The 15362-nt window shown below is 46.1% G+C and overlaps 1 protein-coding gene across 2 annotated transcripts; it reads left to right on the top strand.

Annotated features, from left to right (window-relative positions):
• The first annotated feature begins 1093 nt into the window (after positions 1-1093).
• MCFD2 (multiple coagulation factor deficiency 2, ER cargo receptor complex subunit) lies at positions 1094-10869 on the top strand. Of its 2 annotated transcripts, none has more exons than XM_045787935.2 (4): positions 1094-1194; positions 6818-6978; positions 7766-7925; positions 9371-10869. In XM_045787935.2, exons 2-4 carry the CDS (start codon positions 6830-6832, stop codon positions 9500-9502), a joined length of 441 nt encoding a protein of 146 aa, XP_045643891.1. In that variant the 5' UTR covers positions 1094-1194; positions 6818-6829; the 3' UTR covers positions 9503-10869. The 2 variants fall into 2 exon arrangements, with proteins under 2 accessions (XP_045643891.1, XP_045643890.1); XM_045787934.2 differs by having other exon boundaries at positions 1116-1259.
• The last annotated feature ends 4493 nt before the right edge of the window (positions 10870-15362 follow it).

The raw sequence follows: 15362 nt of genomic DNA, 5'->3' as shown, positions 1-15362 counted from the left end.
GGCTGAAGAATAAACTAGGTCAAACAACTTAGAGTAAGGAAAGAAGGGTGTCTTGAATTAACAGGGTTTCTTCAGGGACTTTGGAATCCTGGGCTTTTTCTCTGGGAGAGGGTTGACAGATTTCAATCCCAGCTGAAGGTGGGAGAAGGAATGAGGCACTGTCAATGGTAGTTACCTTGGCCAACTTTCAAGGTACTAATCTGCTAGAGCAGAATGCAGGGAGGGTTCTGGGATCATCTACTTAACCTCTTTCTCTCCCAGTCTCTCCCTTTCTGGGAGACTCATGAAAGATGAGTATGCATCTTTATGAACACAAGTGGGATAGGGGATTTAAAAAGTGACAGTCCCACATTCATTTACCCATCTGGTCAGCAGATATTCATGGAACAGTCTTGTATAGGGGAAAGTTTTAAGTGCAGGATTATGCGGGGACTTCTCATTTGTTTGTGCATCTGTTTTGTTTTGTTTTTGCTTGAAGTGCTTTGTCTTCTAAGATAGCAGGTGATTCCACGAACTGCACAAGTACAGTAGTATCTGAACTGGGCTGCCCATAAAATCTTGGTGGGACTCGTGTAACATGAGTGAAAGGTATTGCAGATGATGCGGCTTGTGGAATACAGCAAGCAGAGGCTGGAAGTAGGCCAATCTTGGAATCGCAGTATCCGTGGCTGGCCCCAGCGTCTTCTAGGTGTTTCATCAGGAGGGGAATTAGGATTCCTATGATCTTTCTTCCCAACCTTCAGTCGGAGGAACCAAGGAACCTGTAAAGGTGGAGGCAGAGTGGAAGCCAGCTGTAGCGTCCGACCCACCCACATTAACCATCCTACGTCCCACGCTGGACTGCATTCCTACATTCCCAGCAACCTGCCAACACCCTGGAAGGCTCAGGTAGCCCAACCCGGACCCGAGCCGACTGTCGCCCTAGGGAAGGCAGGCACAGGAACTGCGTCCGCCTGGCTCTTGCTTGGCTTGAGCTCTTCACACGTGGAACCACCCCAGCGGTCCACACCGCCGGAGCGGGGCAGGAGCCGGGCTCTTTGGCGCCAATGGGCGGGCAGAAGGGAGCGCGCGTGCGCACGGCGAGTCGGGTCGGGGGGCGGGGCCACGTAAAAGCGTTCTGTGGACGGGTGCTGGCGAGGTTCATGTTGGATGCTTTGCGTCTGAGGAGAACTGCTTGGAAACCGGGCAGTGAGGGTGAGTGAACCCGAGAACACCTGAGACCGGGGCTTCGGCCTCTGAGGCCCGTGACTCGACCCTAGGTAATGAGGTCGGTGGGGCAGCACGCAGGGGTCCGCAGCAGGGCGGGATCCCGGCTCCCTTCTTCCCCGCTCGGAGCCTCGGGCTCAGGTCGGGGGGCCCGAACGGCCTGGGTGGGGGTCTCGGCCTCTGAGCTGCCTCAGGAAGCTTAGCCGGCTGGGAGCAGAGCCTCCTTCCTGGAACAGAGGCCGCCGGGGGCTTTGAAGCCGGATGGGTCCGGCCGGGGCCAAGTCCCTGCTTTCTTGGACGACCTGTACGGGGCCCGGGCCGTTACTCTCCGTCTGCCGCCGGTATGCCCGTTTCGGTTCGGGAGAGAGAACAAACAGGTCCTGGGCCGGGCGAGTGGAAGGCAGGGGAAGCGGACCTCCTCTTGTATCTCCTGTCTGGGCATGGCACCGCCAAGCACCCGGCGCCCAAGCCAGAAACATGGGCATCATTCTCCCCTCCGGCACGGCACCCCTTTACCCACTCAGTCGAATCCATCGAACATCTCTCGGGTATTTCCACTTAGCCCCTGATCCACAGCCCCTCTGCTGTAGCTAGTTCAGGCCACCATTTCCCCTGGACTACCTCAGTAGCCTTCTGACTGGCCCCCTGCACCTCTTGATCCTCTGTACTTTGTTGTGTACTGGAAAGCCAGAGTGATGATCTTAAAACAGATCTGATCGTCACTGGACGCCTTCCCCCACTCATTTTCCGTCCTTCAGAGGGTTCTCAGTGTTCTTGAAAGCTCTAAAACAGAGCTTATATAGGCCCTTCATGAACTGTCTTTTTACTCTTTTTGCCTTACTCTAGTTCTCTTCTCCACTCTGCTCCAGTGGATTAGTTCCTTGGCCAAACAACCCTCCTTATCGAATGGACGAGGTATAGTTCCTACTTATCCTACCAGATTTCAGTTCCCTGCCAGCCTGCAGAATTATTCCGACAAGCTAATCATATCCGTCCATCTGCCTCTACTGTGTCTTCCACCTTTTTTTTAGTTCCTGGATTGGACCAAGTTTTTTACAGGCTTAGGTGTTGGTTATATTTTTTTCATTCTGCCTGAAGTACTACACTTTAGTTGAAAAAATCCTTCTCATCCTTCATGTGTTACTCAAGGTGTGGGTTGGGGTTTCTGTGGTACTCCGTGGGTGTCTGTTTACTGGTCTCTTTTCGACCCAGGCTGTAATCAAGTGTGACAGGAGCCCATATGGGTCACAGTTCTGTCCTCTGTCTTCAGTACCTTGTGTGGCACCAGGCTGTTAGTAAAGACTGTGTTGCTTGAATGCATAAATGAAGCATGTCTGCTCCATGGGCTCCCCAAATAAACATATAGATCGAGTTATTAAATGCCCTGCTTTTCAGAACCAATTCTCAACCCCCACCCCCAACCCATGTAGCAATTTCTTTGGCCTAGGAACCTGGCTCTATTCTTGCCTTCAGTCCAGGACCATAGCAGTGGTAAATGGGAAGTATTGTTCAGAGTTTTTCTTTGGCACTGATTTTGGGTACAGGATGTCTGGATATTGGTGAGTATGACTGCTTTGAGTTTGAATTAACTGAGGGCCGCTGGCAGGAGAGAAGAGCTGCTAACAGCTGCTGCAGTCTTTATGGAAGGAAGGCTGGCTCCAAACTCTTAAATGCTGATAGGGCCAATGACACAATGGGAGGAGAGGGTGGGACAAGCTGGCCACGCCAGCCCTAGTGGGAGGGCTCGAAAGAGAAGTTATTTTTCCAACTTAGGCCAGATCTTCTGTGATAGGGAACAACATATCTGGGTGCCAGAACCCACTGCCCTAAATCAGATGTGAAGGTGCGCTATTCTCCGGGCAGCTTTACACTTTGTGATTGGTTGAGTAAGGGAGAGACAGATAAGATAGGCTCCTGGCCCTCACAGAGGGAGGCAAAGAGAACAGTGTGTGACTGTATGTTGTGAGAGGCTGCAGACCGAGGTGGGAGGAGAGAATGACTGGTGTGGCTGGAAGAATACCCGGATGACATGTAAACGTGGCCTGGAAGGGAGAGAGAGGACAGATTAATGGGCCAGTGGGAGCAAAGGCCCAGGGCCTGGAAGAGGCTGCTGGATCAGTGAGGGGAGCCCTGTTACACTCCAGGCACTGCAAAAGACCCACCACTGAGCATAGTCTGGCACTTTCCTCCTGGAACTGAGGCTCCTCCTTGTGAAGGATGTCTCAAAGCATGGGTTGGGTTCTGAAGTTGTTTTCAGAAGTCTCTCCTTTGGATTTTTTTCTAGTCTGGCCTTTGTAATTTCTCAAAGAAGGCAGTGAGCTTGGGAACTGCTGGGGCTTATCTACCGGGCTGTTTGCTCGTGGCCTTGAACTAAGTCATTAGGGTATGGGTGATGCAACATGTTCTTCAGGCAAGGGGAGTTGCTTATGTTTCTTTTGGAATGTGACAGTTTAATTTGTTAGGTGACAGATTCCCTGTTTTCGTTGTAGCACTTGGAGGGAGAGTTCCTCCTCTGTAGATTGGGCTTTTGTTGTGTTCTGTTAGAAACCTGCTACAGTGAGCCAATATGGGACATGTTCAAAACCAGTGGTTCTTGGCCTTTATTCTGCTTCCCTTGAAGAAGGGGTAATGTGGACCCATAGTTACTGTATTGCTTATCACTTGGTTGCTTTTTGGTGTTATTTAAGTAGAACCTGTCCCTCTTACACACACTTACACTTTGATATATTAAGCCTCCAACCATATAGTTATAGGAAATGGTGCTATGGGTTCATTGATTACTCCACTGTCTGATAGGTATCTCCAAAAAAAAAAAAAAAAAGGTTTTATGCTCAGTTACATGGACATTATAACTTGGCAGCATATCTGTGAAGGCGAGATTCCCCCCCAACCCCTAAGGGCCATGGCACATAGGCTGAGAACTGCCAGCTTTTGTGTCAAGCCCTGTGCCTGATGCTGGGAATATGGATTTGGTCCCTGCCCTTAGAGAGCTCAGTCCAGCAGGGAGCACTTACCAGTAATCAGGCAGTTCTCAGGGTCACATTCACAGCAGTTGTCAGACAGGACCCTTCTGAAGGGAGGCACTGGGGAGCATACGGGAAGGATGCCTAAGCCAGACTTGGAATTGAAGAAGGCTTGCTGGAGAGAGAGATGTCCACTGTGCATGAGTCTAAGAGGTTTGGGAGGAACTGGCTTCCCTCTCTGCTCTCTCCTGTCCCAGAACTCTAAGATACTGGTTAGACCAAGCTGCTCTGCTCTGGCCTGGGCAGTCCCTGCTGGGAGTAACCTGAGACCTTGTTTTCAGGTACCAGGTACAGTGGCAGTGGCCTTGTCAGGGTCTGAACAGTTTTATTTGGTAAAACTGGAAATGTAGTTTCTGTTCCTGAATTGTTTTCTAGAGATGAGAATTAAATGAAAGCCCCCCCTTCTTTTTATTCAATCCATACAGATTGGAACAAAATTATGGAATAAATTACATTAAATACATATTTGTAAAGAAAAAATATGTTTTTAGTAGAAACTTTGGAATTCATAGAAAAATAAAAAGAGGAAAAATCAGAATCACACCTCATAATTCAGAAAATAATATTAAACAGTTTTTAGTCATTGTTATAGAATGAAATATACAGACACTTTTTTTTTCTTACAGAACTATTCTTTATAGACTTTGGCAGGCTGCTCTTATTTTAAATGTATATTAAGAACCTTTTCTTATTGTTAAGTATGACATTGCGTTATGATGTCCCTATACAGTAGTACGATTAGATGCTGCTTTTTGGCCCCCTGGAAGTTATATCCCAGTGATGGTTGTTCCCTTAGGGAGGGGACTGTTGGAGGGAATACTGTGGGAAATATTCCCATACGTTGTAGGGATGACACTGTCCCAGAGTCCCACCTTTTGGGATGGGTGAGGGGGCTGCAACACAGGTACTTCTCAGCCCCAGGTGCAGGGAGTAGAGATAGCAGCAGCTTTGGAGTAAACTCTGTGTGTGGTGGGTGCAAGGGAATGACCAGTACCTTAAGCTTTCTCTTTACTGCTGTCAGTTTGGGGTTGTGGCTACAGTTGGCTCTTTAGAAATCACTGGCCTTGGGGCGTCAGGGTGGCTCAGATGGTTGGGCGTCTGCCTTTGGCTTGGGTCATGATCTTGGGGTCCTGGGATGGGCCCCAGGTTGGGCTCCCTACTCGGCGGGGGGCCTGCTTCTCCCTCTCCCTCCTCCCCGCCCCCTCCTGCTCATGCTCTCTGGCTTGCACACATGTGTGCTCTCTCTCTCTCTGAAATGAATAAATTAAAAAATCTTAAAAAAAAAAAAAGAAATCGCTGGCCTTGTTACCAGCAGAATCTTCGATGCCTTTTGGAAGGTGAATGTATAGTCTTTGTGTTGGTGTGGAGGTCTCTTGGCGGTCCTTCACCTTCCTTTTTGAGGTCAGTCTATAAGCCCCTGGAAGGACTGGTAATTTCAGTTTAATAAACAGTTAGTAGAGGCCTGCCTGAGCTTTGGTGGGGAATGCTGGGACCAAAGCACTCCTGCCCTCAGGAGCTTGCGGTGGAGCTGACTATGTTTTGTTGACCACAATTCCAGGTCTAGCCAAACTCTGGGAGTATTTGATGGCATCCTATGTAGTTCTTCTTTCCACTGCTCTTGCACTGTTCTTTTCACAGTGGTTGGGTTACCTGCCTCTGTCACAGTCCTGGGAGATGGACGAGGCAAGGGTTAATGTCCTTTTCTACGTGTCCCCAACTGTAGGCCTATATGTGACCTGCCTCATCATGTGACCTGCCTCATTGCTTCCCTTAACTACCACATTCCTATCTCTGGTCTTGCTCCACTAAATTCCTTCTCCTCACTGTGCTGCTGGATGAGCCATTCTGAAACCTAGCTCTGTCTCCTCTCCCATTCACAAATCCTCAGTGGTTCCCCATTCATCCTGCAGAAACTTCAGCCTAGTGTGCAAAGCCATATCCCGTACAGCCTGGTCAACCTCTGTGTCCTTTGTCCTCTGTTCTGCCTGCTTCATACCCTCTAGGCTCTCCCCATCTGAACCACTTGGAGTTTCTTTCCCACTTGTCTGACCTGCTTCTCGCTCACACCATTGCTGTAGTCCTTCAGTCCCTGCACATCCAGTGTGTGCTTGTCTGTCCAGGCCCAAAAGTGTCCAGATCTGTCAGCCTTCCCTGATTCCCTGATTTTCCCTCACCCAGAGGAAATTTCTTCCTCTGAACTTTCAGTTTTGTTTTTCTTTAGGACACCTCACTTTCTGCCTTATTAGCGCTCTCCACAGGAAGTATTTTACCAGACTGTAAGCTTCTTGTAGGCAGGAATAATCTTCAAATCCCTGTAAGCTCTCATTGAATTGCTTGGCATTCTGAAGGAACTTTAGGAAATGTCATGGAGCCCTCCCACCCCCCATTTGAGTGACGGGGACTTGGAGTACCCAAGGTCATCCCACAGTCTAGTGGCAGAGCTGGCCTTGGGCCCAGTTGGACATGTTCTTTTCTGCCGTCTTATTCCTTTCACTGAGTTCCTTCCCCAGGAGCACACTGTGTCACGTTTTGAAAGAACCTTAGCTCTGGTGTTTTCACCTGCACCTTCTGTGTTCCCCACCTCCCAGGTACCAGCGACCATGCGATCTCTGCGGCTGCTCAGAACCCCCTTCCTGTGTGGCCTGCTCTGGGCCTTTTGTGCTCCAGGTGCCAGGGCTGAGGAGCCTGGGGCCAGCTTCTCCCATCCCAGCAGCGTGGGCCTGGATAAGAATACAGTGCACGACCAAGAGTACGTATTCAGCCAGGGCTGGGGTCCCAGGGCCTCCCATCCGCAGCTGCAGCCTGTGGCCAGCTGCGATGGCTCCCTCCATCCGGCCTTCCTTCCATTATTTGTACCACTTGACATTTTTCAAGAACGATACTTAGTCCTTAGAGCCACCTGTAAATCAGGCAGTCTTTTTTCCATCATCGTTTGATAGATGGAGGATCTTGAGGCCCACATGGGATGAATGACTTGCCTGAATTCATTCTGTCCCTCTCTCTTTCATCACAGACAGACGTGCAGACACCGCCCCAATACACACATTCATACTCGTGTGTGCACACACATCTTCACACACATACAGACAAGTAGTAATGGCAGAACCCAGGATAGAACTAAGGTTTCTTGACTGACCAGACATTTTTCTTTTTTTATTGGCACATTTAAACATTGAATTATTTGTTGAAACTTTTGTCCTGGGCCAGTTAGCCTCACACATTATTTGTTATCCTTGAATTGGTTTGAAAACATTTTTTTAATTGCTAGCCCCCAAAGGTGTTATAATAGCATTCTAATAATAAAGAGGGAAAAACACTCCTAATCTTGCCAGCCTAACAGGTGAACTGTTTGACTTTTTCCCTGCCCCTTTCATGGCCTTGCCCGTATCTGTCATCCTTAAGTGTGCTCTGCCACTGTTTCTGTTTGGTTTTCTGGAATGGGTGAACTTTAAGATCTTGACCTTTTCAGGATTTAAGTTTTTGGCATGATCCTGAGGTTGTTGCCGAGTGGTCTGAGTCTAACTGTTGGTTTTTAGGCATATCATGGAGCATCTAGAAGGTGTCATCAACAAACCAGAAGCAGAGATGTCCCCACAGGAGCTGCAGCTCCATTATTTCAAAATGCATGATTATGATGGCAATAATTTGCTTGATGGCCTAGAACTCTCCACAGCCATTACTCACGTCCATAAGGAGGTAGGTCAGCCGTGGCTCCGTGGACAGCCTCCCCGCCCCCCCCCCCCAGCATGTCCATCCCCAGTCTTGATGGACCTGTGTTGTCCTTGTACAACAGTATTGCCGCATCTCCTTTTTCTGCTCGTCATTCCATTCTGCCTCTTCCCATTCAGAGCCCCTTCTAACAAAGGGTGACCTACTGAGGCAGAAGCCCTAGGGCCTATATCTCTGACAAGTGCTAAGGCATTTCTCCTGCACCCTGGAGTTTGGGAACCAGCGCCTAAAGGACAGACCACATTAAAATGCAGAGCAGGGGAGAAATTGTTTTATTTGAGAAGAGTGGCGAACCAGGGGACCAAGGTGTCGAGGGACTCAGCAATAATTGAGGATTTGTATGATATACAGTTCTCCATATGAAGCCGTTTGTAGAGCACTTTCAAGTGGGTTAGAGAGTTCGTTTGATCTTTGCAACAGCCTGTGAGTAGGCAGGGCAGGCACTGTTATTACCTTGAGTTTAGAGGTGAGGGAACTGAAATCAAGAAGTTCTGTCTCCAGGTCTAGTGTCTGTCCCACTCTGCCACCCTGCAGTCTCTATAGGGAGGAAGAGAGACAGAGCTGGGGATGTGCGTGTGCTCCCATTGGCTGCCAGAAGAGCAGATTTGGGTTTGCTTTGAAGGCAGTGGGGAGCACTAATGGCTTTGTGCGGCAGAATGGCAGTGTCACGGGAAGATCGTTGGCTGTGGGAGGCAGACTGATGGATGTGGGGAGTGACTTGCATCAGGGAGAGAACCTGGGATTCAGCAGTCCTGGCAGGCCAGCCTGGTGGTGGTGGTAGGAGAGCAAAGGGTGCACAGGGGTCGAGGTGGCAACGGAAGAATCAGCCAAGGATGTGAGCAGCGTTAGCTTAGCACTCGGCACAGTGAGCGCTGCTGTATCTGCTTCTGGAGCAGGGCCAGTACCTTCACCCCCAAAATTGTAACAGGTTCTTCTGGTCGGCATTGCCTTCCTCTTCTTGTTCTGACCCCAAGATGCTGTCCAGTGCAGACTGCTTGCACTTCTCAGTGCACGTTGTACCCAGAGCTGACCCTCGGGAGAGCCTGGGTTGTGAGCTTTTCTCTAAGATGGGTTTGTGGGAATTAGGAACCTCATAATTCTGTGTAAGCCAGACCTAGCTTTCTACAGCGAACGTGTATTACTTTTGTAATTAGGAAAGAATGAAAAGTAATTTTTAAAACAAATAAGCAAGGGCCTGCTTTGATTGTATCTTTCTTTTTAACTGGCAAATATAAATCTAAATTGGATTGTTGTGAATTGACTCTACCTGATATGTGGTTTGTGGATTCTGAAAAGTAGCCTCATGCTACACTGAAGGAGCTTTTGGACACAGGAGCACGGACATTTTAGACATTAGCTAAGCACTTCCAGTAAAATGTGCGACTCATCATTGTCTAATTTGTGTTTTGTAGGAAGGGAATGAACAGGCCCCACCAATGAGTGAAGCTGAACTGATTAACTTAATAGATGGTGTTCTGAGAGATGATGACAAGAACAATGATGGATACATTGACTATGCTGAATTTGCAAAATCACTGCAGTAGACATTGTTTGGCCATCTAGTTATATGCAAATGTGACCTGTTACAATGTGATCGAACACTTTTGGTAATGCAAAATAACTCATTTCCAACTACTGCGACAGCATTTTGGTAAAAACCTGTAGCAGTTTATTACACTGGGGTGAGAAAGAGAGATTAAGAGAAATATAAGAGAAATGGGACCCATCACAGTCCCCAAGTACTGTTCAATCTCTTACTGGACAAGGGCTTGATTATAGAATCCTTTTAAGAATATTGTATAATTGGAGCGTAGTACTCAGGAACTTGACTGTAGAACACCGATAGTCTCTTGGTTTTCATTCACGCTACCTGAAAAGTAAGACAAGCTTTGCCAAGTGGACACACTTTTCAGTAACAGTGAAGGAATAGCATAAATGCCAAACGTTTCCCCTGGTGGATCCTGTCTCTCGAGGTAACGTGGTCGGTATTCTGCAGAGTTCCCCCGGCCTGAATGATGATGTGCCCCTGGGCAAGGGAGTATTCGGCTATTTCAAAGCCACTGCGTAAGAAGGAAGCCAGATCCTGAGTTCAGCTCGCCTTTGAGTCTAAGGTTCTGTATCTTCTGGCACTTTGGAAATGATACACCATTGACCAACGTGATTAACATTTTTTAGTTTTTCAGTACTTTATAGAACTACTGCCACATCCTTTCTTCTATGTCTTATTCAACTTAGGAAAGACCTTGAATTTAAAAGTGTTCTTTATTCTAATCATTAGCAAATGTTTAGCTTTCTTAATACTTGTATTTAACCCTTGTTTCTAGGGTTTGTGTTTGAGGTTTAGGAACTATATGGAACCCAAGGACTGTATCCCTCCTGCTTGGTGCAGCGGGGGATAAAGCTACTAGCTGGTCTTGCTTAAGTGAGAAGCGAGATCACCACGCACCAATTGCTGCAAGCTGTGTTTAGAAGGAATGGTGTTTAAATTACCTCTTCTAGCTTCAATATGTGAATTCTTTCAGATCAGGAAAGATTAGAAATAGAAGCCTGAAAACTTCAGCAGTGCGAATCTCAATAATGTTTGAAAATGAGAAACAGCAGCAAATTGTCATTTGGTTTATTGGATGTGATGGATGTGCGGGATGGAAAACCCAAAATGATGGCTGAATGGGGGAAAAAACTGCGTAGGATTTGCTGTAAGACGTATAGAGACTTATTTTCGTTATTAAAGTATTCTTGTAAGAAAACATATGTATTTGTAAAAATGGTTTCTTGTGTCAAGTATTTGTGCAATCAGAGCTGAATTGTAAACTATTCTTGTAATATCTAGTTATTTTGAAAGATTTATATAATGGATCCTGGATATATGACCAATAAAAGTGTTGAAACAAAATAAAGAGCAGTTGATTTCGTCCACATAGGGGTCTTCTCCTCCCACGTGAAGGTTTTGTTAATTTAATACAGATGTTTACATGTGCCTACCCCATCACAGGCCCTACGACCCTCCCTGGCTATGCCCTGTTCCTTTTGGCAGGGGTAGATTCCAAGTCATCAGTCACTTTCCCCTTTGATGCAGTTCTTCTTCTGAATGAAATCACTTTTTGGACCTTTCTTCCCTGGCCACGTTCAGATCATGAGAGCATTGTCTAGCTTAGGAAAATACTGTGTTTTCTCCTGGAGTCTGGCGACTTTTTTCTTTGCCAGAAAATTTAATTAGGTAGCATTTTTGAAAGCTTCCCAGGTCCAAGCAAAAAGCACAGTCTCCCCTGGCGTTTTGGGAGTAACACTTTGTTCTGCCATTTGAAAAGGAAAGACGGAAGGAGGGAGCATAGGAAGGAAGGAAGTTAACCATTGCCTTCTCTCTCCCTTGCCCCCCAAGATCCTTGGATCCTGCACTGGCTCTTCGTCATCCAGAGCTGCCCCTCAGGATGGATCTAGTGAGTGGCTCACAGTTGGCAGAACGTCATACTGAGCTGGCAGCTAGGAAGGGACTGAGGCAGCTGGAGAGGGAGAGAAGCAGATCCTCAGGAGGCAGAGTCACCCCATTAAATAGACAAGACGGACACCTCCTTCCTCCTCCATAGCTGGCTTCTCTTTGTAATTATTTCATTCTGGCCTTTGTGGTCCTGTTTAGCAAATGTCCCTAGCAGGAGGAGCCTGTGATATGAGGGACATAGAGACATTCCTTGCATACCCCCTCTTGACCTCTTCTCTCCTACACAATACCTTAGCCTTCTCATAGCCCGTCTCAAGGATTTTTCAGAATGTATAAGGAACATCTCTGTACTTCAGGTTCCTTGTCTCTAAAATGGAGATAAATATACCCAAGGGAGGCAGCCTTATATGAGCGTAAGCTTTGGACTCAGGTAGACCCAAGTCAGAATCCTAGGCTTGCTACTCCCCAGCCATGAACTTAAAATTTAGTTTCTCATATATATAAAAAAAACTACAATAAAACTTACTGAGAGGTTAAGAGAATTAACAAAATGAGAGAAAATGTAGAAAGCATCTAGTAAGTCCTGACACAGAATATTTTAAACTCTGAGTCACCCATTCCTCACTCTGGCTGGAGAGCCCGGGCCCCTTCCTCATTGCAGTGGGGGCTGGAGGGGCTGTAAAGGGATTGATGCCTCCTCAGGGGCAAGGGTTGTAAGATCTCTGTTTAGGTTATTCCATTGAATGGCTAGATCATGGTTATCAATCCATTTGTTAAGGAACTACAGAACAAGTTAGGATGTTCTATGTGGTGTTATAATCAGATGTGATATCTTTAATATACTCTTACTTGTTGAGGAAATTGAATTACTGCAGTTTGAAATTCGTAAGCCTTAGTAAGTATTGCTAAATTGCTATCCAGAAGAGTTGTACTAATTAATACTTAATCTTTATTGTCTATGAAGAACCTATTTCCTTTAGCTAGACCCATAGCATAACCCAACAAGTTTCTCTAAACACAGAGCGATGAGACATTAGTGCTTTTAATTTTTGGCTAGTCCTGCATTTGTTCATTTGTTGATTCATTCATTGAGTGTTTGCCATGTAACCTGTCTGACCTAGATTCTGGATTTCAATTCCTTCTAGAGAGGAGAAAAAGAAAAAAGCCTTTTTGTCATATTCCAGATTCCCCTGAAGGTGTTATCATCAGAGGACACAAATATTCTTACATAGCATCCCCAATAAAAACAAGAGCTAAATCACATTTCTACCTCAAGAGAAAATCCATTTTATCAAGGACCAAACCAAAGATCTAACATTTCAACTAGGGAATTAGCAGAAACTATGAACATTATGTCTGAACTTTTGGATGTTAAAAACAAACAAACAAAACCCAGGAACTCTCCTTTTGGGAAGATGGAATAGATGCACTTCTATTTCTCTAATGAAGTACAACAAAACCCTGGGAAATTGTATTTAAAGCAAACATTAGGAGATTGAAAGGTGGGGAAAACAAGGCGGACTGGTTAGGGACATTGCGATATAAGCAAATACATGGCGGTGAGTTCGTCTTGTATTTGTTTTTTTGTTTTGTTTTGTGTTTTTGCCAAATATATCCCAGACTTAGAGCTGAGGAAGCTGGCAACCCAGAAATTCCAAAAGGAGCACACATAAAAAAGCCCCAACAAAAATATGCTCTCTCTAGCCAGGGAATGAAGAAAAGGGCAATCTCACAAGACGGAAAACTTTCAGACAATAACTGCTGTATTCCAGCCAAACACTACAGGGGAGACGGTGGCCCTGCCAGCAAAGGCCAAGCGGGGAGCCTGGGCTTCCATCCTTGCCAGGCTGTAATGAGGTGTTGTCCTCCTTGCATCTGAGGTGATGCCAGAGGAGGCCAGGTAGGGAGCTGGGACTTTCATTCCTCCCACTCCCTGGGCAGTAACAAGGCCCCTCTCCTACCCACAGGGTCAGTGGAGAACATGCGGGGAGCCTGGTCCTGGAGTTCCACCCCCAGCTGGCTGAACTAAGACTCCCCTCCCCCTTCCTGCTGGGTGTGTCTGAGGAGGCCTGGTGGAGGGTCAGGACTTTTACCACCCAGTGATAACAACACCACCTCTACCTCCGTGTTCGTAGAGACCCTGTGGGGAATCCAAACTCCCAACCCCGCGCCCAGCAGTAAGGAGAAGCTGCTGGCCTTGGGTTTTGATGGAGGCTGAGTGGGGAGTCGACTTCTCCCTTCACATGTCATGAAGGAGGCAACGCCTGCCCTTCCCCTGCCACATTGGTGTCATGGAAAACCAGTTAAAACAGGTTTAAATAAGATCCAGTCTCATCATATAATACAAAAATGTCCAGGTGTCAATCAAAAATCACTCATCATACCAAGAACCAGGAAGATCTCGAACCAAAGGAGAAAAGATGCCAGCACTCAAAGCAGGTGTTAGAATTATCTGGTGAGGGTTTTAAAGCAGCCATGATAAAAATACTTAAACAATTAGGAACATGAAACCAATAATAAAAAAAAACAAACACCAAGTCTCAGCACAGAAATAGAAGATATAAAGGGTAGCCAAATGGAAATTTGGGAATTAAAAAATACGACAACCACAATAAGTACTTCAACAGCAGAATGGAGGCATAGAAGAAAGAACCAGTGGACTGGAATATAGAACAATCTGTGTTACCCAATCTGACCAACCCAGAGAGAACAGATAAAAAAAAAAAATTGCATGGACTTCAGGGACCTGTGGGACTGTAACAAAAGACCTTATGTTCTTCCTGTCATCAGCCCCAGAAGAGGAAAGAGGTTGGAGCTGAAGAAGTTCTCAGAGATATAATGGCTGAAAACTTTATAGATTTGACAAAAGACACGAATCTAGAGATGTATGAGCTGAGCGAACCCTGAAGAGAATAAGCCCAAAGAAACTTACTGAGACTCACCATAGTCGGACTTCTGAAAACTAAAGACAAAAAAACAACAACAACAACAACAAAAACAACAAAAAACTCAAAAGTAGCGAGAGAGAAACAACAGCTTACCTATAAGGGAAAACAACTCGAATGATGGCATATTTCTCATCAGAACCCATGGGAGCCAGAAAGAAGACGCGCAATAATTTTCAAGTATCAAAAGGAAAGAACTCTCCATTCAGTATTCTAGATCTGGTGAAAATATCCTTTAAGAGTGAAAGGGAGGGGCGCCTGGGTGGCTCAGTCAGTTAAGTGGCCAACTCTTGGTTTCAGCTCAGGTCATGAACTCAGGGTGGTGAGATCGAGCCCCACATTGGGCTCTATGCTCGGCACAGAGTCTGCTTCAGATTCTCTCTCCCTCTCCTCCATATCTCTCTCTCTCTCTCTCTCTCTCGCTCTCAAATAGATAAAATCTTAGGGGGAAAAAAGAATGAGGGGGGAAATCGAGATAATTCTCAGACAAAAGAAAACAAAGAACATTTGTCATCAGCAGGCCTGCCCTAATAGAATAGCTAATGGAAGTTTTTCAAACAGAAAGGACACAGTGAAAGAAGGAAACTTAGAACATCAGGGAGGAAGAAAGATCATGGAAAACAAGAATATGGATACACACAATAGACTTCTCTCAAATTTTGTAAATTATGCTTAATAGTCAAAGCAAAAATTACAGCACAGTCTGATGTGGTTCAAAATGTATGTCGAGGAGATATTTAGGATACTTATATTGCAAATGGAGGAGGGTAAGAATAATAGAAAGAAAAGCAAATTTTCTCTACTTCACCTGAACTGGTAAACTCTAAAATGGGACAGCCACACTGGAAAACAGTTTGGCAGTTCTTAAAAAAAGAAGCATGTAACTACCATACGACTCAGCAGTTGCATTCCTGGGCATTTATGTTTGCACAAATCCCTGTACACCGGGGTTTATTTATAATAGCCGAAAATCAGAAACAACCCAAATAGACTTCGACAGGCGAACAGTTGAACAAGCTCTGG

Source organism: Ursus americanus, chromosome 7, assembly GCF_024610735.1.
Source record: "Ursus americanus isolate L20-20 chromosome 7, mUrsAme1.1.p, whole genome shotgun sequence".
Lineage (NCBI taxonomy): Eukaryota > Metazoa > Chordata > Mammalia > Carnivora > Ursidae > Ursus > Ursus americanus.
This window is presented reverse-complemented; position numbering and strand designations above follow the sequence as displayed.

Bases quoted from the DNA above. Each gene is read 5' to 3' on its own strand.
- MCFD2 (XM_045787935.2), top strand. From the start codon at position 6,830: ATGCGATCTCTGCGGCTGCTCAGAACCCCCTTCCTGTGTGGCCTGCTC. The intron at 6,979-7,765 runs GTACGTATTCAG...GTTGGTTTTTAG, and splicing joins AATACAGTGCACGACCAAGA to GCATATCATGGAGCATCTAG. The intron at 7,926-9,370 runs GTAGGTCAGCCG...TGTGTTTTGTAG, and splicing joins TTACTCACGTCCATAAGGAG to GAAGGGAATGAACAGGCCCC.